We start from the raw sequence: 20,981 nt of genomic DNA, 5'->3' as shown, positions 1-20,981 counted from the left end.
ACCATTGAAAGGGCCTAACATGTTGCTGGTTTGGAAAAACATTAACTTTTGCTCAACATTTCAAATGACGTACAAGTTGATTTAAACCATTTTTCTTTCCCCAAAAGGAATTACAGTGCAATAGTCAGTTGGTTTAAATGTCAAGTGTACGACTGACTGGAAATTTGTACAAACAATATCAACACATTACATGCACGATCAAAAAATTAGATATCTCCATATTACATTGAATATTTAATTTGAATTTGTTTTGTCATATTTCTCGCCCCTCTTAGGGAATGGCTAATAATCAAACATAAATTAGAAACGTTCGAAAACAAAAAATACTGCCGATCTTTGTTATGGTAAAAACGGAAGATGCCAAAATCAACTACTTCACCATGCACCCTTGCAAGAAACATAATTTCATTCAGACACGTGCAATATTTTTACTCTAAATGGTCTGACTAATAATCTGGCTTGCTCAGTTCTTCCTACAAAGAGAAACCAAACATACGTCGAACGAACACTGTGCATGCGTGCGAGTAAATCATACAGTTTTTTGAAAAAAGGAAACAGGAAATGGTAAATATACCAAGACAGCTCGCGATGTGGGCCGAGTCAGTTCCATCAATCGGGTCACATAACCGAGACACGACAGGATGAACTTGGTTGGCCAAGTAATATTTGCTGTCTGAAAAGGTGGTCAAGGAGATATATTTTTATTAATAACTTTTGAAATGGTTAAGAATACAGTGGAATTCTAACCACAGTTTAGTGAACAATATTTCGGAAACATTGTATATGTTGCAGTTTATCGAGTTTCATTAAATAAGAAAGGATACCGAGTATAAGTGTTTCAGATCGTTGAAATTCTTCAGGATGATAAGCTCGCTGAGCCATGGATAACGTTGAACCATCCTGAATCAGAATCAAGAGAATAGCTTCACAATGTAATACCAACCAGTTGAATATGTTTTCATCCAGGATTAGGATAAGAAATAGGTGTTTAATACAATAGATAAGCAATGAAGAACAATAAATTATTTACTTGACATCTGTATAGTTGCAAGGAAGTTTTTTTCAACAGTGTTACTGTGTTCCCACTTCCTACATTGCGTTAATTTAGTCACGAAAGGGAGTGAAAGGTTGGTATATAATTGAATAGCATCAACTTACATCGCATATGACGTAGGGAATGGTGTCACCAACATTGACCTTCTTGTTCTTACTCTTCATCCACAATGCAACATGAACATGCGGTAGTGATTTCTTGTCTGGATACTCGTTAGGAGCCTTTGTTAGTTGCTAGAAATCAAGTACAACACTCCCACAATTTAATCTCTATACTTTTTTATACATGCATTGTATGATATTAAAAAAGTCTTTGAATTATACGAGAGGTCAAGCAAAGTACATGCTAAGTCTATCGTGCGCGTTTTTTGCCGTCTTCCAGGTACGGGATTCTCGTAATATATACATCTGCAGTTCTTTTCATGAACATAATGATTGTCCTCGACAGCACTTTTCGAATGACGATATACTATGCAGCACATGCTTGCATGCAGGTGCGAGGCATTGATAAAAAAAGCACACTCAATAGAACGAACCAAGTCACTTCGATTCGGTTTATAATTTAATTTGTCAATTTGTCCCCTTCATTATTTTACTCGTTTGATCTTAATATTCTTATTTCATTATTCCTTTTTGACTTACATCAAATAATTTCACAAAGTTTACTTCAACAGTATCCCGCCTCTAAAAAGACTTACTTTGTTGATGACAAACTTCTCCAACGATAAACTTCCGCCTTGGACATCTTTCCCAACTATGGAGAAAAAACTTTAATAAAATACATTTTAACCAATTCGAACATGCACAGTTGGCTGAGGTAAGTGCAGTATTTACGACCATTCAAAAAAATTAATATTCCTTTGAATATTCGGAATTCTCGCAACAACATATTTTTACCTTTCCCTAAATAATCAGCAATATTTTCCACGATTGTGTCCCTTACTTCAGCGGAGAGAATTTGATCGAGAACATAACTAAAAAGATTTATACCCGAATTGATATGATACGGGGGAATATACTTTACATTGTCCACGATAAGCGTTCATTGTGGCTATCTGAGTAAATAATTTCTTAATCTTATTGACCTTTGTATAATTGCCAGCTGACATGCATTACTGAACCGAACTTAACCTTTTTTGTAATTTCATTTTGGGGCGCTTTATGTGCATCACTGCATAATCATTACTATCAGGAGGGAAATTTTTAAGAGGAGAAGAAGGGGTATATTAGGGGAATTAAATCAATTCTTGTATTCTTGTAAGATTGAGAACACGAAAAAAGAAAAAAATGCTGCTGCTGCCCTCGCTAATATCTTTGCCAATTGACATCATAACAGGAAGATTATATGAAATTCTACCAAAATTATTCAAGAAAATTAATAAAATAGCTTTTCATGCAAACTTACTTGCCAGCATCCTTGGCTAGTTGACACCAGTCTCTTCGGACAATATCCAGACCTTTAGTCTCTTTTGCCTCATGAAACTTTCCTATAATGAAGTCAATAACATGATTTCCTTTAGGACTTCGATGGTACCTTGATTGATCTTGGAACGTTGGAACGAACGTTGGTAACATTGCGGAAAATGCGACATTCTCTAGTGCTGTCATCACTAAACTACAGAAACTGTTGCTGGAATAGGCAAATAGATCTCCGCAGATTAGTGGTAAAAACACTTTTTCGGAACCGAAGAGGCGTACGTAGATCTATTCCTGCGGGAGAATGCATCTAAAGTGATTTTTCACGTCGAAACCTCAATACTTAATTTAGTTGAAAAACAAGGGGAGCGCACAATCAAAGCCCCGAAAATCTGCTGTGCACGGTGCAAGCACTTGGTAGATTCACTCTTACACTTCTAGTTGCCAACATTTATTGCTTGCAGAAATCGTAAAATTACAATGCACGAGACAAAGATACGTTAAAAAAACACCCACCATTCTCGAGAGCTTGAACAGAGATTGCTGCATACCTGTGAAATATAAAACGTGACAGTTATTGAAGTCAATCGATCCTAATGACATTATTACAGCTCTCAATTTAAGAGCGGCGTCGAGCAACATTACAATTAACATAATTCGAATTCTCCTTTCTGTAATGATGTTAACACAATTTTGAAGAAGGACAAAAGTTAGAGTAAAAGCGAGGAAAAGAACCAGTATTTATATAGATTAAATAAATATATTAATAAATAAATTACTGAACTTACTTTTTTTTCTTCAGTAATAACATCGATTTATAGACGCCATCAATGTCAATTTCGAGAAGCTTGTACAATTTATTTACTTCATTTTTTACCTACAAATTGCGAGATAAGGGTACATAAAAACTTGCCACGAAAAAGCTGCTTGTTTTGCAACTGAAGACGTCAAAAATCAGGGGTTATTTTTGCATGTTATACATAAGGCATACGCATAATTATTGAATCAGCTTCGAATCGAAATTTCACACAGTGCCATAGTTGAAAATGAAATACCTACATATATTCACATCCAGGAAAGTGCATGCGAACCGCGTGGCGCAAAAGATATTGCCGAACTCAAAACAGCAGAAACTATATAGCTATTAAAACAATTTCAAATGCATACCTTGTTCCCTAATTTTAAAACATCCTTGAAGTCTGTTGTATTCGTGTTGATCATGATAGAATCCGTATCGCCATAAATCACATCCAGATTCATACCTTGAACCAGATCCTTGGTTTTCAATAAAATCTAAAATTGAAAACGTTATGGTATGACCTCTTGAAAACAGCATGCGTTGACAATTCCTGATGAAAAACGTTCATATATATGTAGTTGTTTCCTGAGATTCCGATACAGCGCTCTAAAGAATTATGTGAAGGGGTGCACCGTGATAAAAAACCTGAAAACATGGTAGATTCTCGTGGAATACGCAAGCACGAGGATAACGCGAATGTAAAACGTTCGTAGGGACACTCAATTATCACTACTACAATATAGATAGAAGTCTTTACTCGTCGGCGATGACAATTCTATACTCAAAACATACGTTTGAGTTTGTATCGACTTCACAAAAAAACTGTTCCTTCAAAAAATGGATCAAGGGGTTCTATATATCACTGCATGGGTGCATATCAGTGCGCATGAGAGCATTTGGCATGAAGAATGCGCAATTAATATGAATGAACAAAATTTACACATTTTTATTAACCAATCAAGTGCCATGCAAGTTTAGAAAGCTGTTTGCTTTTGAACTTCGGAATGAACTTTGGCAAAAGTAATGCGAAATCGAGGGATAAAATCTTCCGCGCGTGCGTGTATGAAATGCGTATCTGAAAAACCTCGTATAACCTTGGGACAAAAAATTCTGCGGACGGAAAGTTATGTAAATTATCATAGACCGACAGAACTAAACAAATAACACTCAAATAACGCTAATCTGCATTACAGTAAACACGAAAATCCTACTTTTGCCGACGTTTGCTCAGCGAATTAAACGACTATTGTAGGGGATGGTAAACAAGAAGTCGACATTCTCTCGTTTCTATGATGAATAGTCACAAACACGGTGTCGAGACAACTGAAGGTTAGTTCAAACAGAAACGCAACTTAATCTCTGTGTAAAATTAACGCAACGAAATGTATAGAATATAAATGTGATGCAATCCATCGACGACGAGAAGGTATCAGTTTTGGCAAACAGTCCCGCATAACAATTAACATGCAGGATGGGTGATATTACTAAACAGCGTTGTATTTTTGATACACTTCAGATCTCACTGAAGTGTTGTCATGTTTTTTATATATAAGATTGTTTGGCATCAATCAATTATGAATCAAAAACCCTCCTTTTATATATTATATATAGGGGGAAAGGCACATTGACGGTAGAACAAAGAACATGGTTTATCAATCCAATCAGAGAAGTTAAGCCATATGGCTGTATAAGAAAGCCATGATGCTGGTTCAGTGAAGGCGGTTGGCAGAGGCATTTCCTCATTTCAAATATATTTTAAGCCCAGCCAAGTAGTCTGTCTCATTGTTTATGCAATTCGTTAAGCCTCGCACACATCAGAACTCATTAAACGTTTAAATCGATTAGGAAATCACTCCATATATGATATTGTGTACATTCAGAAAGAGAGATTTATCGCCGCGAACACTGTTAACACAGTAAACACGCAATTTAACAACATAAAGTGTGTCGCCTCCTTCAACTTCAAACACATTTAGAGGAATGGAAGCTCAAAATGGCGAAGACACAAATCACATCAACGAAAAAGACAATCCCGGCAACGAAGGAGGAATGCCGGCGGAGAAGAGCGAAAATATAGCAGACAAACCATTGGAAGAGAGCATATCGAAGGTACACGAAAAACAATATGCATGACTATACTGTCAACACTAAGATTGCAAAAAGATTATCATAGGGACCCACTAATGCGATCTCTTGTTCCTTCAGGAAAGTTTATCCGAAATCCGCGAAGCGTTCAACATATTCGACAAGGATGGGAATGGTTACATCACCGCTTCGGAGCTCAGACACTTTTTATCTTCCCTGGGTTACAACATGACCGAAGCAGAACTCATGGACATGATGAATAAGATAGGTAAAATCCATATATAGGTAGCCCAAATTTGCGTGGTCATTTTAACGCGAGAAATTTTTCGGCAATTTATCAACATAGTAAAAACTGAAGATACAATAGAAACAATGATAAAATATGTATGTTCATTGTATATCCTCAAACATTTAAAGTAAAACCTGCAGTATTTTTGCATGCAAAAATATACAATCTCGTGACCAGCGCCGTATCCGATGCAGCCGTATATCTGCCGCTCGAGGCTTTAAACTTACTAAATAACTCAGTTTCAAACATTTCTGTTATATTAATCATAAACAGACGCTGATGGTAACGGTGCGATAGATTTCCCCGAATTCCTGGAACTGTCTACCAAAAAGCTCCACGTGCTATCAGAAGAAGAGCTGGCACAGCAGACATTTAACGTGTTCGACAGGTCACAGAAGGGGCACATCTCTACGAACGACTTGAGACACATCTTCACGACATTAGAGCAAACATTCGGTGAGCCAGAAATGCAAGAAATGTTGCTTCAAGCTGATTTTGACCAAGATGGTAGGGTGGAGTTTAAAGACTTTTTAAAGATGATGAAGAAAGAAACATCGGAAAGATGATCGCTTCAACTCTAGTGTATGGGTTGTGGACGTTGCACAAAAGGACCTTCAAGATTCCGCTAAGAATGCAGGGTGTATAAGAAACTTCTTGTCACTTTTTCCTTAAAACACGAAAGATTTTGGTCGCAGAAAAATTGCATTTAATTCGCACTTCAGCGTGGAGTAATTGGACAACCTTGAATGTTTTAGAAACACGGCAGACCTCATGCACCCATTATTACGCTTCATAGCACTATTTTGACTATGATGCTTTGTCAAAATAACAGCTATAATTGGAAACCAATGCTTGTAGAATACATATATATACGCAAAATTATGTCAAAATGTTTTCTATAACAAATACATTTGTTGCAGAGTTTGACTACTACAGCTAGGTTACTAGCTTTTAACTAACAAGTGCTATTATAATAGAAAGAATGACAAATGATTACGTGAAGACGAGGACATAAAGCTTGCATGAGTGGTAATTCTGTCCTGTGAACACCTACTTTTGCTCCTGCAAATATAACATGCACTTGTGTAAAATATTAACAACCCACCTCTCTGCCTTTGCTTGTAACCAACGCCGCCAGCGGCTTCGCGTAAAACCGTGAGTGAGAAAAACCAAGGCAACCGTACATACTACAAAGCGATAATATGTATTTAACATGTGAACATTTCAAGATCTTTTATTCGCCGCAGAGCGGTATAGGAATAGTGAACTAGACTATACTTGAAGAATACGGCCGGGAGAAAAAATATACTGGGGCCGTCTGATGAAACCGCCCATCTCTCGCATAAATAAGCAGCAAAGGTAATATTAAATCTTAGGGATTTGAGAACAGTTTTGAGGTACACAATGAAACTGAACCTAGTTGAGTTTAAAAAATAGCATAACATTACCTGTTAGCAGTTAGTTTAAGAGCTTTCTGTCGAATGTCATACTAAATTAAAAATATAAAACGTATATGCTGTCTAAAATCCAAACGTCCGAATTTTTCTGCCTAATTTTGAATAACGTCGACAGAATCTACAAAATTCTCAAATTTTACCGACCTGCAAATATTCATCGGAATCTCCCTTTAACCCTTTCATCAATTTCTTTACCTTATTTGAGGGAAAAAAGAAAACAAAAAACCTTCAATTTGGAATTTAAGGAATACAAAAGGAATACAATGCGATGAAGTATGTTCCAGTGTGTCAGTGGAAACCATGCACACCAGGAAAGTGTACGTGCAATTTAACAATTGAATTAAAGTGAAATAAGAGCGGTGCTGCAAACGTGCTTGTCAGACTGCAGTCAGGTAAGCTGATCTGAAACTAGCCTGTAGTTAATCTAGTGAATTCTTCATCATCGAACACTTCGTTAAAACGTTGTTATACAAGACGTTTGGCGGTCCCGACATGTAGTTACATACTTTATAAATATGCCAGTCAAATTGCGGGAAACGTCTTACACTAGCCTTCGAGGAATCGCAAAAATATTTATTTCCTAATAGTCTTTGGTAACTCAACGTGACACGAGTTTCCAACAATATCAGGAGTTGCAAGCCAACAATTAACCGTTAAACGTCCCCAATGTATAGTTTCCGTCCGATAAGGCAAATTAACCCTCTTATATATAAAGATCACGTTGAAATAGGGGGAGAAAGAATAAACTCCATGCATGCCAACCGCAATGAAACCTGAAATTACCTCCCTTCGCCTTTCAACGAGTTTGCGGATTTCGACAGGCAACACGCCTGCTTCCAAATCGGAGTCAGGAAGCTCCACCCAGGATTCCACATCTTCTTTGTTCTAAATTCATCGTAACAATTACGTTATATACGACCTAAAACGAGCCCTATCCGCCTTAAATGCATTATTGTAAGTAATGTACTCTTTTCTAAAGGCATGTATAGAGTGAAAACGAGAAATTAAGTTCCAATAAGGTTTCTGAGGTTAGTCCTTGCTTTTCACAACATCTGTGACTACGAGACGGCACAAAATTAATCAACTTCAAAATCAATCGACAGATCGGACCCAAAGGCCCAACGAACTATACGAGTTCAGGGCGATGGCGCAAAAGCTATCTGCTAAAGCTCCCTATTGCAACATAACATACCACGCCTTCTGGTGGTGATCTGTTCACTGTTGTGTAACAAATATTGTATTCCTGGATGATGGAAGGATATAAACTGTTGAAATCCAACAATAAGATAAACTTGTCGTAAAAACCTGAAAGAGAATCAAAATTCGACTTTGGACTATAGTTTAAAAGAGTTAGTGTCAATTGTCATGCTTTGCAAACCTATGTTTTTGCGCCCATTGTGCCGTGAAAATACGATTTCTTTCTGAATCGATATAAATTCGCGACAATCCTATGAGATCACTTCCCTATGCATTTTAACCTGTATACTGAAGATGCATAAAAGAAACATTTTTATCTCTATTTTTTCCACAGTACCAAATTATATAACAGAAATAACAGTGCAAATCATGAAGATTTCAGCAGACATGCAACAATTGTTTCTATTAGTGACTGAGGTGTGAGAATCCATACCTCTCTTTGGTTCGAGTACAAGGCCACCTGAATAAGCGGGCTTTTTCCTTCCTTTCTTTGTGGTCTGGGCGTTTGCCTCATCACCTTCATTCGACGTTGCAGTCTGTGCAGGATGTGCATAGGTTAATGAAGACGGTTGCATAGATACACACATATTCCATCATAAACTTCACTATTTAACTTAATTCTACGATTCGAAGATGGAAGAATCATGAAGAGTTTATATAAAACAATAAACTATACTATCGACGGTCCAGATTACAATTATATCATACTGGCCAGTTTTACATTGCACAGATGGAATGAAAAGGATTCTTAGGAATACAATAGTGCATATATAAGACATTTAAACACAGTTTTGGAAGTATTAGGGGAAACAAAGTAAATTGACATTTATTTGTAATCATGTTTCAAGATATCTTGAATACAATTAAGCAACCGACAAATAAGATATCTTGAATACAAGCAACTGACAAACAAACAATTAAAGTAAATATAGAGTCAATTTCCAAGAAAAAGACAAGAATTACCTTTTGTTTCTTCTCAAAAGACTTGTCAGGACAAATATAACTTCTGCGAGAACAAGCAAGCAAAATTTTTTAATGTTACGAATTATTTTTTCTTCTCATGCATTGAGAACTCCATGCATGTATGCAGGAATATTAAGAATCTCGATATTTGTAACACAATCACATTTATTTTATATGTAAGTATATGTAAAATAGTTAAATTGTGTAGCACCGAAATAATTATAGGGTAAAACATGTCAGCTTATTAGATAAATTAAAATTGAGCATATAACTGAGAATTTTTGTTCCACATGTGCTAATTTTTTTAGAATGACAATCGTTTGTTGTTTCTGTGCATGTCATGGGTTAAGCAATTTTTTCCATAAACAATCAGATATACATACTTTTCATCGAAAGCATGAAGCAACAAGTACTCGTTTCTTTCCGACCGACCACCGAGTAAAGTTCTGGCCTAAGACAGAAGAGAATATGCTCTCGATGCTTTTCTTTCTTTCTTTCTAGAAGTCAGCCAAAGTAACTGGGCTGATTTATACGATACAAATCGATGCTTTTTGTACCATTTCAACTTCAGCTTCCAGTGAATGTTTTCATGAAATTCTTACATAATTTGGTATAATTAATAGTTAAAGTATTGGTTGTTGGCCTAGTGCATGTATAAAGCATATATAGAGAAAAATACAATCCCTAGTTGGGTTTTTATTGAAAACCCGTATACAATCAATTATACTTCAGGACAGGGTTCGAGGACTTCCGTATAAGATACGAAAATGGCGGGAAAATTGGCCATTTCAATGTGCAAATGGCTTCTTCACCGCTTATTTTTTATAAGTGAAGTGTAAACAATAGATACTCGAACATCACCAAAGGAATAATTTACCTTAGCTGTTCGTTCGTATACACATTAAAACAAATACCGTATAACCTTACCATCAAGTTGCCTGCAATATTCGTGATTTGTAATGCGAGTGGCATTACCTGAATGAAATGAGAAAAATATATATTTTTACATATGATGTTGTTCCAACCGCATTGTTTCACAAATGTTACACTTTTCTTTCAAACAAACATGTATTTCAAAGCAGTATATGTTCTTCATCGTCGTATACACTACATTTATGTACATAATGATAAACATGTGTGAATATTTCCACATATGGCCACGTCCAAACTTGGCACTAATTAATTGTATATATATATATATTATATACTGAGATATATTATGTACTGTATATACCAAATTAAGTATAGAAAAAAGCTACCACTTCAGTGAGGCAAATAGTTAACAAGTGCCAGGGCTATACTAGATACGCGTGGTACAATATGAAATTTCAATACGACAATTCATTAAAAATTTTAAACTTACATTGAGTTCATACATAATCCTTAGAGCGTGAAGACTGTCAGTCTGCAAAAAGATTCATTTGTGGTGACGGACACCATAACGTACACTGGCACAACGTTTCAATAAAGACAAAGAAGAAGTATTGTAACTAGTATATATATAGTCTTCATTTAGCCTGTAAGAGCTTGAGATAGGGGGAAGAAAATAAGCACACGAACATTAAACCTCGGAGAAACTTACAAGCGTCATATTCAACATCGAAACAAGTGCGTTGGATGTGCTACAATAGACATAAAAGAGTCTTCATGAAACGTATCACAAAAAAATAGCACGATCGAGATAAATGTTCAATTCAAAGCTATTCATATTTTGTCTGCTACTGACCTAAACATTTCTAGCGTGTCTTCGTCCGCTATCGTAGTGCGATCACTTTTTAGAATAACTTTACACAGTTCTGAAAATTGCAAAGAAGAAAAGAACATGATTAGGTCAAAGGTAACCAACGTGAGTATCTTTTTCAAATCGATGAACTACAGCGTATAATAGACCTTTTCGGTAATTAAGTCACAACATTTTAACGTCACAACGCTTTAAATTTAGATCCACCTTAAGATGCAAAGATGCAAAACATCCTTCTTCAACACAAGAATGAAAAATATTTTTTGCTTTGATCAATAAATGTGGAAATAAGCCATAACACGAGAACGAGGCTGAGGGGCCAAGACTCGTTCCTGCGTTATGGCTTATTTCCATACTTATGAGTCAAAATGAAAAATTATTTTTCATGCACGGGTTATAGAGTTTTGCATCTTTGCACATAGCTTGTGAGAGTAAAACTTGAAATCCATCTCATTTAAGGTGTTTCTAAATTCAAAATGATAGTGTTGTGACGTAATTACCGAAAAGGACTATTGAGATGCACAACTAGTTATAAAGCCGGTTTTCCACTAGCGATATTTTTCGCGCGAAGCGACTTTATTCCTTTGTATTTGAGCAATTTGTTCCGGATGGTTGCAGTTGAGAGCTCTGGAACAAAAGTATAATGTCGATTCGCGCGAAAAATATCGCTAGTGGAAAACCGGCTTAAGTCGGCAAACAACAAAAAGCCTGAAATTTTAGACTCAATCCAACCTGTGAGATCGTAACTTTTGCTGCGTATCAATTCTTGAGCAGAACATTTCACATCACAAATCAGTCGACCACACGTGGCTGTGCGCTCAGCAAAGCCGCCTTTGGAGCCGACCTATGAAAGGAGTCGCCGATTTCAATGGAGAACTGGACAAGTTTGCATTTGATGTCATTTTGACATGCGAGAGTCGCGTCAATAGTTTTTTCAAAAGGGATTGAGAGACATATTGGCATAAAAAAGTCGATTTGACTTGGCTGCTCTCATTGCAAAATTCTGTCTAGTGGGATTTTTTCTGTTGAAAAAAACGTTATTTTTTTCTATTGCAAAAACGTTTTTTTAAACTCTATTATCGATTAATCATCTATAGTGTAAAATTTTGATGAAAAAAATTTGCTGGTTACCGAACTCGTAAGCAATATAGGCCATTTTAGATATAAATTTTAGTCTTCTAGTCAACCATTTAGATGCTTAATATCCCTGTTTAAAATGTGCCTCTAAAAATTTCGAGAAACTGTAGGGAGCCATGCACCTTATCTTTAGGAACTCAGAAGAGTTACATACCGTAAGCTTCGGCATAACCTGCCTTCTCAATCGTCCCATGCGAGACCAGTTTGGTATCTGGAGCAAAAAAGATTAAATTGCGGAGGATTATCGTTAAGGAGAGTTAGCCTCATCGTACGCATTGTAAAAGGCTAGATTTCTCTGTGAAAATACATAGAGACAACGAAAAAGAAACGAAAATATATGGGGAAGCGGGAAGCATTATGCACCCAATTTTCGTACACCAGAGCCATGCAATGCAAATACAGAACCTGAAGAAGAAGGAAAATCAAAAAAGACGAAGGAAAATCAAGTTGATCTAAACTTTCACAAATTACACCAAATCTGATAGCTTTGAAAGTTAAGGCATTTTGTTTTGAAGTCAATACAAATACTACAATGACCAAAGATAGTGGTTATCACATTGTTAACACCAAATAAAGGGCATGCATTATTTAAATGCTATGATATTCGAAAAAGATAATCCGTAAAAAGGCCGGCTTTACCTTGCAAGCACTGATTCTGTGCAGCAAAATATTTAAATCAAAGGAACTAATATCATGACCCTGCAAAAGAAAAATCTGTGTAATATAAAGGTTTAGTAAAAATATCTCTAGCAAGCGTGGACAGAGGATACTATCTGAAATCTGTGTTATTAGAAAGTTATTATCGAAAATTGCGTGAATTGTTTTTTCAAATGTATTCCGTCTTCGTCAGGGTTTTTATCAAGCTATATTCATCTCGCCTCGGACCTCTCTAAAACTTGTATGATTCTCACGAGCCGAGTTAAATAAGCTCGGCACAGTTTAAAACAAAACAATAAGAAAACAATAAGGAATAAGGAAACATGTAGCTACTGACCACAATTACATCCGGATCGAGCTTAAGAAGACTGGCCATAAAAAATCCAAGAAGTGATCTTTCGGTAGGACAAATTTCAACATTCATTTCCTACAAGAACCAGCAGAAATGTAGCCATATGCTTCATACATAATTGAATAAGTAACTAAAACAGCTTGGTGTGTGGGGGTAGGGATACCGGGGAGCTGGGGCCGCCCTCTATATTAACTCTTTGTTATTAACCTCTCTATTATTTTTCTTATTTCCTTTGACTGGCAAGTTGAATGGCGCTTTCAAAACTCGGACAGATTAAAAATTTCCAAGGTGGAAAATGGGGGTACCAAATCGATCGTACTACTCGTCACTTACTTGCTTTTTTAGCACATTCTTAAAGTCGTAGGGGAACATGCTATCTTGAGGCTTGGTAACCGCTAGAAGAAAAACAGGCGTGAGCCATTACGTAAAATAATGGCGAATGTATTCCATCTCTTCGATTTATGGACAATTTTTCATATGAGCTAAAATTCAATATAGAACGTACCACAGAAGTAGTGCTGAAAATATTTGTCTTTGGGAGCAACTTTGTCCACCCGAAAGCTTTGATGCACAAGACCAGTAACTGCCAACACCTAAAAAGTAACAAAAAATATAGTATTTCCAATGCAAACAATCCTTGCCTGTTTCTAGAACACTGCAATGTGTAATAGCACTGAAAAGTACTGTGACAATTAATAGTTACATGTGTGTGGTTATTTATGTTCAATACACAGCAAGCTTGTGATGTACAGTTTGCGAGGGAAAACATGCAGCCTTAAAATCATGTCGTACCTCGTGCAAGTGTGTTCTTGGATTCAGAATCGTCCGAAGTGATACACTCAGCACAACCTGAAAAAACAGAGCCTGTTTAAGATGTACGCATTTTGAACAATTTGTGCTTTTAAATGACATTGGCCAGGCATCTTATCCAGGCAGCGTTCGATTGTCAATCGAAAATCGAACAAGGTTATAACAATGGGTTATACACAGCGATTCCAGAGCAGCGTTCTAAATAACGGCGACTAATGGCCAATTTGAATACTAGAACCTCGCAACATACCAGTGGAGGGGGCTCAAGATTTCCTTCTGTTAACGGAGTGATGTGGTCAGGTTTACTGACGATTGCCTGTTGAATAAAGTAAAGTATGATCAATTGATATTGAAAATGTATATATCAAATCAACAGTAATACAATTCATATAGAATGGATACGGGGAAAAGGCGAACAATGTTACAACTAGCCGATACCTCTAATTTGCACCAACTCATTGCCTGATTTGGAATTTCTGAAAAATAGATGAACCAATATTAAATCACAAGCCTTGGTAACAAGTGATTGTGCAAGATATGTGAGCATTGTCAACTATGTAACTCAAATAATTAGTAAACGTGCATGGATTGTAAACAATCGATATTCAGCATCACAAGTAAGAAATGCATTTAATCTTCGCCAAATGAAGCGAAGAACAAACAATGGACACCATTTTGGGGAAAAAATGATTGAAGAAAATTTTTGAAATGAATTTGAAATTAATCACCTTTTAATTCTTTCATGTATTCATATATGTATAATATAATTAATAAGATATATTGTAACATATATTTAAGGAGTGCCATTATTGTGTAACTGTATAATGAAATATTCTGTATATTAGGAAATTTGAGTATTCGATTTCTATTCCTGAAACATGAACGGCAAACGACTTTATCACAAGATTTTTGAACGATAAAGTGCATGCTTTATTCAACTCAAAGGCCTTTCATGGACGGATGTTTCTAGCAATTTCATTTCTAGGTCTCGTCTCTATAATACTTTACAAAATAATTATAATTTTTGCAAATACGAGTGGGAAAGAATGAAATTAAAACCTGCAATCAATTTATTTGGCGGGGATAACGTTAAACCAATCACGTTACACGCTTAAATAACATTATTGCATACAAACTGGCATTAAGATAAATTTCGCCAGACTGGTGTTTACGTCTTATGCGTTTCTCTTTTCAATATTATGTACAGTAATTAAAATATCCTTGCTGAGTAAATAAGATTCAAATGACTGCAACATAGCGTTTATGCGAAGATGAAGCGAGAAATCCTTATACAGTTGGTTTTTCTCTGCGTTTTAAACGTGCTCTGTACTCTCGTTGGGGGAATTCTAAATTCGCTCGTCATACTAAGTTTTTGGAAATCTTCACAGCTTAAGAAAAAGTTATGCCACTTCATGATCATGTTGCTCTCGTGTTTCGACCTGTTGGCAGTATTGATCAATCATCCATTGCAGGTGGTATACTTGGTCGTCTGGATTCGGGAAGAATACGACTTGTTATCGACAATTGCTGTATACTTCCGTCCGTTCAATATATTGATCGGCTTCTCCTGGTTCACGCTCGTGATCATGAGCGTGGAACGATATCTGGCCGCCGCTTATCCGGTTTTCCATCGAACGTCCGTGACCAAAACAAAACTTCTAGTTCTTCTTTCGGCTTTGATTTTCCTAAATATCATCTTGCATGTTATGACTTTTAACGACTTCATCATTCCATTTCACATGCATCTGCTCATCTTCTTTTCCGTCGGCACTCCGCCTTTAATCTACGCCAACTACAAGTTGTATCGAATTACAGCAGGTATACGAAGGGAACGCGCGATAGCGCCGGCATCGCTGAAATCGATAGTCAATTCAAAAAACATCTCTTCGTGTTTACTGGCCGTGGCATGTTACGTGATATTCTCCATTCCAGCTTTCGTATACATTTTTTCTGGCTTTGTAGAAAAAAAGTCAATTGACATTCCTCTGTCGCTGGCTTGGGGATGCACTCTCGGCACAATGAATTCGACATTTAATTGTCTAATATTCTTCTGGAAGAATAAGATCTTACGCAAGGAAGGAATGAAAGTGTTGAAGCTACTAAAAGAGCGTTGAAAAACATAAATTCTAAACTAACACTTTCGAAAATGTATTGCAGTTTTTTCTTTTGCGAAGAAAAAGTCGTGATGCTAACTGTGCATTTGTTACGTGATGCTAACTGTGCATTTGTTAATAAAATAATAAAATAGAGAGGACACGTTTAATCAAGACATATAGACCTAAAATTATATAGTTTCAAGAAAACTGAATGGCTTGCAAAAGCTTATACAGTTAAATTCTATAAACGTAGAAAGAACAATGCATGTATAGCTAAATTTCAATAAAAAATTACACTACTTAAGATTAAATTTTAAAACTTTGTTCAAATTTTACAATGACGTGGAAACTAATAGTATACGGTAATTCAAAAAGAAACAATAGATTTGGGTAATACCCGTAATCTTAATTGCTTGCATGAAAGATCACGGGTATAACCATTAAGTTTTTTGTTCAACCAATTTCTCCTGGATGCAGTACCAGAAGTGTGAAAAAGGGGAGGGGAGTCTTTGACGTCGATACGCCAATTGTCTATATTTTGTATATTTTTAAGTGAGAAAAAATGTACATACGAGGCATTTTGACTTTCAACCAACCAGGGCCTTTGAGTTTCCTTTGTAACAACAACTGCTCCAAACTAGAAGGTAGAAATGGACAAATGCAATCCGATGTTATCAATAACTCTATTAAGACAGCCCGTCAACCGAAACAACCAATTGCGTACCTTGACGTGTTCGTTCCAAACACGCGACTGAACGTCTTCCCGACCATGTTCGACGGCAACTTAGGAAAGTTTGCCTGAGAATCGCAATATCAGCATAAGAGTTAAAAAAGGGGATGCAATGTAATTCAAGAATGGTTTGTGTAAAACTGATGTTCCATGCATGGCTATGTTATAGTAAAACATTTTCAAGCATATGTATTGCATGAGAGAAGAGAAACTACGGCATCCCGGGACATTCTTGGCAATAGCTAGTTTCCAACAAACATTTCTACTACTATTTTTGAAATTTCTAACTTTTGCAAGTTGCTGTCTGGCGGTAGCAATGGGGAGACAAAGGGTAACAGCGGCGAATGGGGCGCGACGGGGTAAAAGGTGGGTAGGACGGATGAAAGTGGGTACCCTAGAAATAAAAAAATGAAAGCGCGGCAACGATGGAGTTGTTACAGCGGTTAAAATGTTTAAGAAATATTTCATGACTCACAGAATATTTGACCTCCAAATACTCAGACTCTGGTGGAACTCCTTCGACTTCGAACGCATACTTCTTCAATGTTCTCTGTAAAATATTTACATCAAAATAGAACTTTGTAAGTACATAACTGGGGCGGACTATACAAACAAATGCAAACCCGCCCGGGCAAACACATCCATCCAGAAGTGAATGGTGAGAGGAGGAACAAAAATAATACCCGCAGACCAGCCTGGTGGGACTAGTGCAGGCCATATAATCAAGCCTTACCCTTGCGGAAAACTTCATGATCTTGTACCTATCGGCAATATCGTCGTTAAATTCCTAAAGTGAGAATGGTTATTTATGATTAATTGAATCATGCCTCAATCCTATTTTCTATTCACAAGAATTTAGTAACCTGGTATACGTCAGTGAATCCAACCGTTTCTTCTGTCTCTGTTCCATCTGGGGCAAGTTTCTATAAGAATGATACTTTTTGAGTATTTCAATACTGATACTGTATAGTACGCTCAACGTATAGCGTACTACATAAACATTTATAAAGGCACGATTTTTCTAACTGTAACAAAACGATGCAATAAAAATACCATGCACAGAAACGATTATACTAAAAATATTTCGTGATAAATTACAGTCTCGTACAATGAAAAGATAGCAAGTTTGCAATTGCCGCTATCTTGGTTGTTTTTTGAAAACATAGGCAGAAATCAAACGGTCAATTTTAAAGTTGGACTTGGTAAACAGCGGTTTTAAAACGGTAAAGGTATAAATAATTATTTATTTATTTCCAGTGATTAATTGTATTGATAAACGTCGTCTTATAGTGATGACGTTCACGTGATTACTAGGGTCACGGACGGATAGAATAGGGATGATATATTAATGTACTGTGGGACGATAAATGAATACCTTATTTCGAGGCAGGAAAAAGAGTGTTCTCTCGATGTTCTTGACGACAACACAACAGCTACGTTATACAGAAAACAGTACAACTTCTTAAAAAGCATATACTTTCATCCAACAACATGCATGTCTATCATATAATACTATTCTATTCTGTGCTTCCTAAAACGTTGTATGAGAAGGTGACATTGTAGAGGGTCAAGTAATATTTTTTAAAAAATCTTTGAAACACTCGAAAGCAAAGATTACCTGACATAACTTTTCGCTTTATCAATCCATACTTTCCCAAACATGAAAATAGTTCCTAAGAAAAGTCATGAAAACGTTGTTTGTGAACATGCACAGTATTTATAGCACACAGTAAGTATTTTTGGTTCCCACATTCCAAAATGTTATTTCTCATGTATACTTCAGGCTGTGTTGTGCTGTGTTCAGACACAAATGTTTCCAACATGTTTGGCAGAGTGTGCATGGTTGTTGAATATTATTGAACTTAAGATTTACAACTGGAATGTCAACGATGACGATCAATAATAAAATGAAATTCGCAATAGCAAAGTAAGGAACGACTATATTATAGACACAATGTTTACGAAAAACATGCACCCAATTTCCTTGTTTTTCACAACAGATTTATGAAAAAGACCCTACCGACATGTCTATACTGGAATTTAGTCAAACGACAATAGCTGGATCAAGTGTTTAGTAAATAGTAGGCCTACCTGGCTGTGCATAACTATCTTCGTAGGCATCGAACCAATAAAATTTGAACACATTCTCGCCTGCAAAATATCAATCCAAATCTCACTGTATTATACTGCTAATAGGCTATCGTATAATGGCGTATGTACAACCATTTGAGGATTATACTGAAATGTCATAAAGGATCGAGAAACCGAATGATGATTAAGAAAATCTTCCTTTACCTTGTTCATTCTTAACGATGTTTAAAGACGACGAGTCCACACTGATCTCTTTGAATTGCTGTAAAGCGGAGTGCGAATTTAACTTATGTTTTCGGCTCTCCCTCGTTCAATACTTCTATTCATTTCAGGGCAACTGGCAAGAGGTCCATGCACTATTCGGGGTGTTTGGAAGAATTCTTTTCGACCTCTCCCAAATATTTCATCGGCAAAAAAATACTAATCATTCTCAAAGAATCAATTTTCCACGAATCATTTTCGTGGATGCGAAATTATAATTTTTCTTTCTTTAAGGAAATATAATATATACTCTCCTTTTATTTCCTATAACATTCACACCGACAAGATAGAGATGATTACCGCCTTCCTTTTATCATAGCGGATTACAAATACATAATAGTGGTATGTTACCTCATTTGGATTTGCGTGAATCTGTCCTCTGATCGTTTCAAATGCTTCTCCGGGTTGAATATTGTCGAACTGAATTCTAAAATGTTAAAATGCTGCATGTTCAATCCTCAATCATGCATGTGCTTTCAACATCAAGGAATATTTCATATATTTTCACACCATATACAAGAATATAAATTGCGTACTTAGGTTTAGCCAGATCTGAAGCGCCTCTATTTTTACTCACAGAATTCTCCTCTTTCTAGAAAAAATACATATAAATAATCTAGGCTGATTCAAATCAATCTTAATTCATGTCTGCCACATTGAACTTCAAACAACTGAAAAATATGTCCAAATAATGCCATGCATCCATACATACTAACATACAGCAAATGACAAACAAGTAAAAAAACAAATTCCTTGTCAAAATTACTTGTTTTATATGCGTTGCTAAAGCTAACCTTAATCTCAGTTTCAATGGCTTTCTCCTCTACAGCATCTAATGCCTCCATATCTTCAGTATTAAAATCATCGTCCGCAAAGTCTTCCATAGCTTCCGCACCGTTGTCCGTTTCGACGTTTTCCTTTACTTCTTCCTCGACATTTTGTGTAATGTCATCGCCTAAGAAAATACAACAAGATTTACAATACCTGTTTCGAAGTTGCATGGTAGTGCAAATTTCCGCAGTTCTTGGTACTAGACCATCCATGTGATCATTAGAAATTTGAGTATTCCATATTCCACTGGCAAACGTTTTATCAGATTGCAAAATATTGGCACATACAAACACCTGCATCTCACTCACGCTCAAGGCGATTCACTTCAATCATAACAACACATTACTGTTGTGAAAATGGTAGTACAACTTTGTCGGCTACAACGTTAAGGTTCCGGGGAGTTATTTGCAAGATGCACTACTACATAATCACGCGATGTTAGTTAGCTACACACCAATGTAATCCGCAGTCCCATCATCGCCATTGAAACAGGGAGTTTCCATTGAATTATCTTCATCTTTTGGCTCGTGTTTAAAAACGTTCGATGGCTGAGACTTGGCCGCATTCCTTTGCTTGGTAGCCCTGGACACAAATGGCGGCGTGGTCGTAATCTTTGAGGCACGTCGTACTGGTTCTCTGTACGCGTTCTTGTAATATGACGACGCAGCAGGTGGCTATAGACATATGCAACATGATAATGTTACTTTAGTCACGCCAAGCGAAACGCGAATAAAACTTTTGAAATGAACAACTTGTGTAGGACAGCATTTATGAAATATTGGAAAGGGTTTGCTTTTTTGCCTGGTCAGAGAGGTCCTGGACATATTTTTTATTAAAATAAAAAAGGTACGCCATGTGTACAGATGGCCAAGCGGTGTTCAACAGAATAAGTATAGAGCGATTACATCGATTTGCATTAAGTCATGCATGTATATACAGAAAAGGAACCTATTTAGATAAATGTAAAGATCTGAGATGACATATGTAAAACTCCTGAAGTTTCATTTTATATAAAG

At 36.4% G+C, this 20,981-nt stretch overlaps 2 protein-coding genes across 3 annotated transcripts in view; one reads left to right on the top strand and one right to left on the bottom strand.

Annotated features, from left to right (window-relative positions):
• Window positions 1-20,981, bottom strand: part of LOC114526328 (DNA polymerase alpha catalytic subunit-like) — a 30,095-nt gene that overhangs the window by 3,316 nt on the left and 5,798 nt on the right. The window contains exons 11-53 of the mRNA XM_028547913.1: window positions 20,420-20,639; window positions 19,929-20,089; window positions 19,671-19,726; window positions 19,486-19,561; window positions 19,078-19,135; window positions 18,874-18,933; window positions 18,401-18,455; window positions 18,158-18,215; window positions 17,646-17,705; window positions 17,516-17,569; window positions 17,258-17,332; window positions 16,777-16,850; window positions 16,625-16,689; window positions 14,395-14,432; window positions 14,207-14,272; window positions 13,939-13,995; window positions 13,652-13,739; window positions 13,480-13,541; window positions 13,132-13,221; window positions 12,777-12,836; window positions 12,292-12,348; window positions 11,733-11,844; window positions 10,986-11,055; window positions 10,842-10,881; window positions 10,623-10,664; window positions 10,187-10,234; window positions 9,643-9,710; window positions 9,260-9,302; window positions 8,730-8,832; window positions 8,292-8,404; window positions 7,883-7,984; window positions 7,244-7,294; window positions 7,091-7,131; window positions 6,748-6,829; window positions 3,637-3,762; window positions 3,258-3,346; window positions 2,986-3,020; window positions 2,459-2,540; window positions 1,951-2,027; window positions 1,752-1,807; window positions 1,159-1,287; window positions 825-900; window positions 575-673 (exon numbers count right to left, since the gene is read on the bottom strand). Of these exons, the coding sequence (XP_028403714.1) occupies window positions 575-673; window positions 825-900; window positions 1,159-1,287; window positions 1,752-1,807; window positions 1,951-2,027; window positions 2,459-2,540; window positions 2,986-3,020; window positions 3,258-3,346; window positions 3,637-3,762; window positions 6,748-6,829; window positions 7,091-7,131; window positions 7,244-7,294; window positions 7,883-7,984; window positions 8,292-8,404; window positions 8,730-8,832; window positions 9,260-9,302; window positions 9,643-9,710; window positions 10,187-10,234; window positions 10,623-10,664; window positions 10,842-10,881; window positions 10,986-11,055; window positions 11,733-11,844; window positions 12,292-12,348; window positions 12,777-12,836; window positions 13,132-13,221; window positions 13,480-13,541; window positions 13,652-13,739; window positions 13,939-13,995; window positions 14,207-14,272; window positions 14,395-14,432; window positions 16,625-16,689; window positions 16,777-16,850; window positions 17,258-17,332; window positions 17,516-17,569; window positions 17,646-17,705; window positions 18,158-18,215; window positions 18,401-18,455; window positions 18,874-18,933; window positions 19,078-19,135; window positions 19,486-19,561; window positions 19,671-19,726; window positions 19,929-20,089; window positions 20,420-20,639 (3,274 nt within the window). The remainder of the gene's footprint in view (window positions 1-574; window positions 674-824; window positions 901-1,158; window positions 1,288-1,751; window positions 1,808-1,950; window positions 2,028-2,458; window positions 2,541-2,985; window positions 3,021-3,257; window positions 3,347-3,636; window positions 3,763-6,747; window positions 6,830-7,090; window positions 7,132-7,243; window positions 7,295-7,882; window positions 7,985-8,291; window positions 8,405-8,729; window positions 8,833-9,259; window positions 9,303-9,642; window positions 9,711-10,186; window positions 10,235-10,622; window positions 10,665-10,841; window positions 10,882-10,985; window positions 11,056-11,732; window positions 11,845-12,291; window positions 12,349-12,776; window positions 12,837-13,131; window positions 13,222-13,479; window positions 13,542-13,651; window positions 13,740-13,938; window positions 13,996-14,206; window positions 14,273-14,394; window positions 14,433-16,624; window positions 16,690-16,776; window positions 16,851-17,257; window positions 17,333-17,515; window positions 17,570-17,645; window positions 17,706-18,157; window positions 18,216-18,400; window positions 18,456-18,873; window positions 18,934-19,077; window positions 19,136-19,485; window positions 19,562-19,670; window positions 19,727-19,928; window positions 20,090-20,419; window positions 20,640-20,981) is intronic.
• LOC114526338 (neo-calmodulin-like) lies at window positions 4,560-6,512 on the top strand. Of its 2 annotated transcripts, none has more exons than XM_028547932.1 (4): window positions 4,560-4,597; window positions 4,880-5,377; window positions 5,474-5,621; window positions 5,916-6,512. In XM_028547932.1, the coding sequence occupies exons 2-4, from the start codon at window positions 5,249-5,251 to the stop codon at window positions 6,206-6,208; spliced, it is 570 nt and encodes a 189-aa protein (XP_028403733.1). In that variant the 5' UTR covers window positions 4,560-4,597; window positions 4,880-5,248; the 3' UTR covers window positions 6,209-6,512. The 2 variants fall into 2 exon arrangements, with proteins under 2 accessions (XP_028403733.1, XP_028403725.1); XM_028547924.1 differs by having other exon boundaries at window positions 4,590-4,694.

This window comes from Dendronephthya gigantea, unplaced genomic scaffold (assembly GCF_004324835.1).
Source record: "Dendronephthya gigantea isolate DGI-Jeju-01 unplaced genomic scaffold, DenGig_1.0 000001F, whole genome shotgun sequence".
Lineage (NCBI taxonomy): Eukaryota > Metazoa > Cnidaria > Anthozoa > Malacalcyonacea > Nephtheidae > Dendronephthya > Dendronephthya gigantea.
This window is presented reverse-complemented; position numbering and strand designations above follow the sequence as displayed.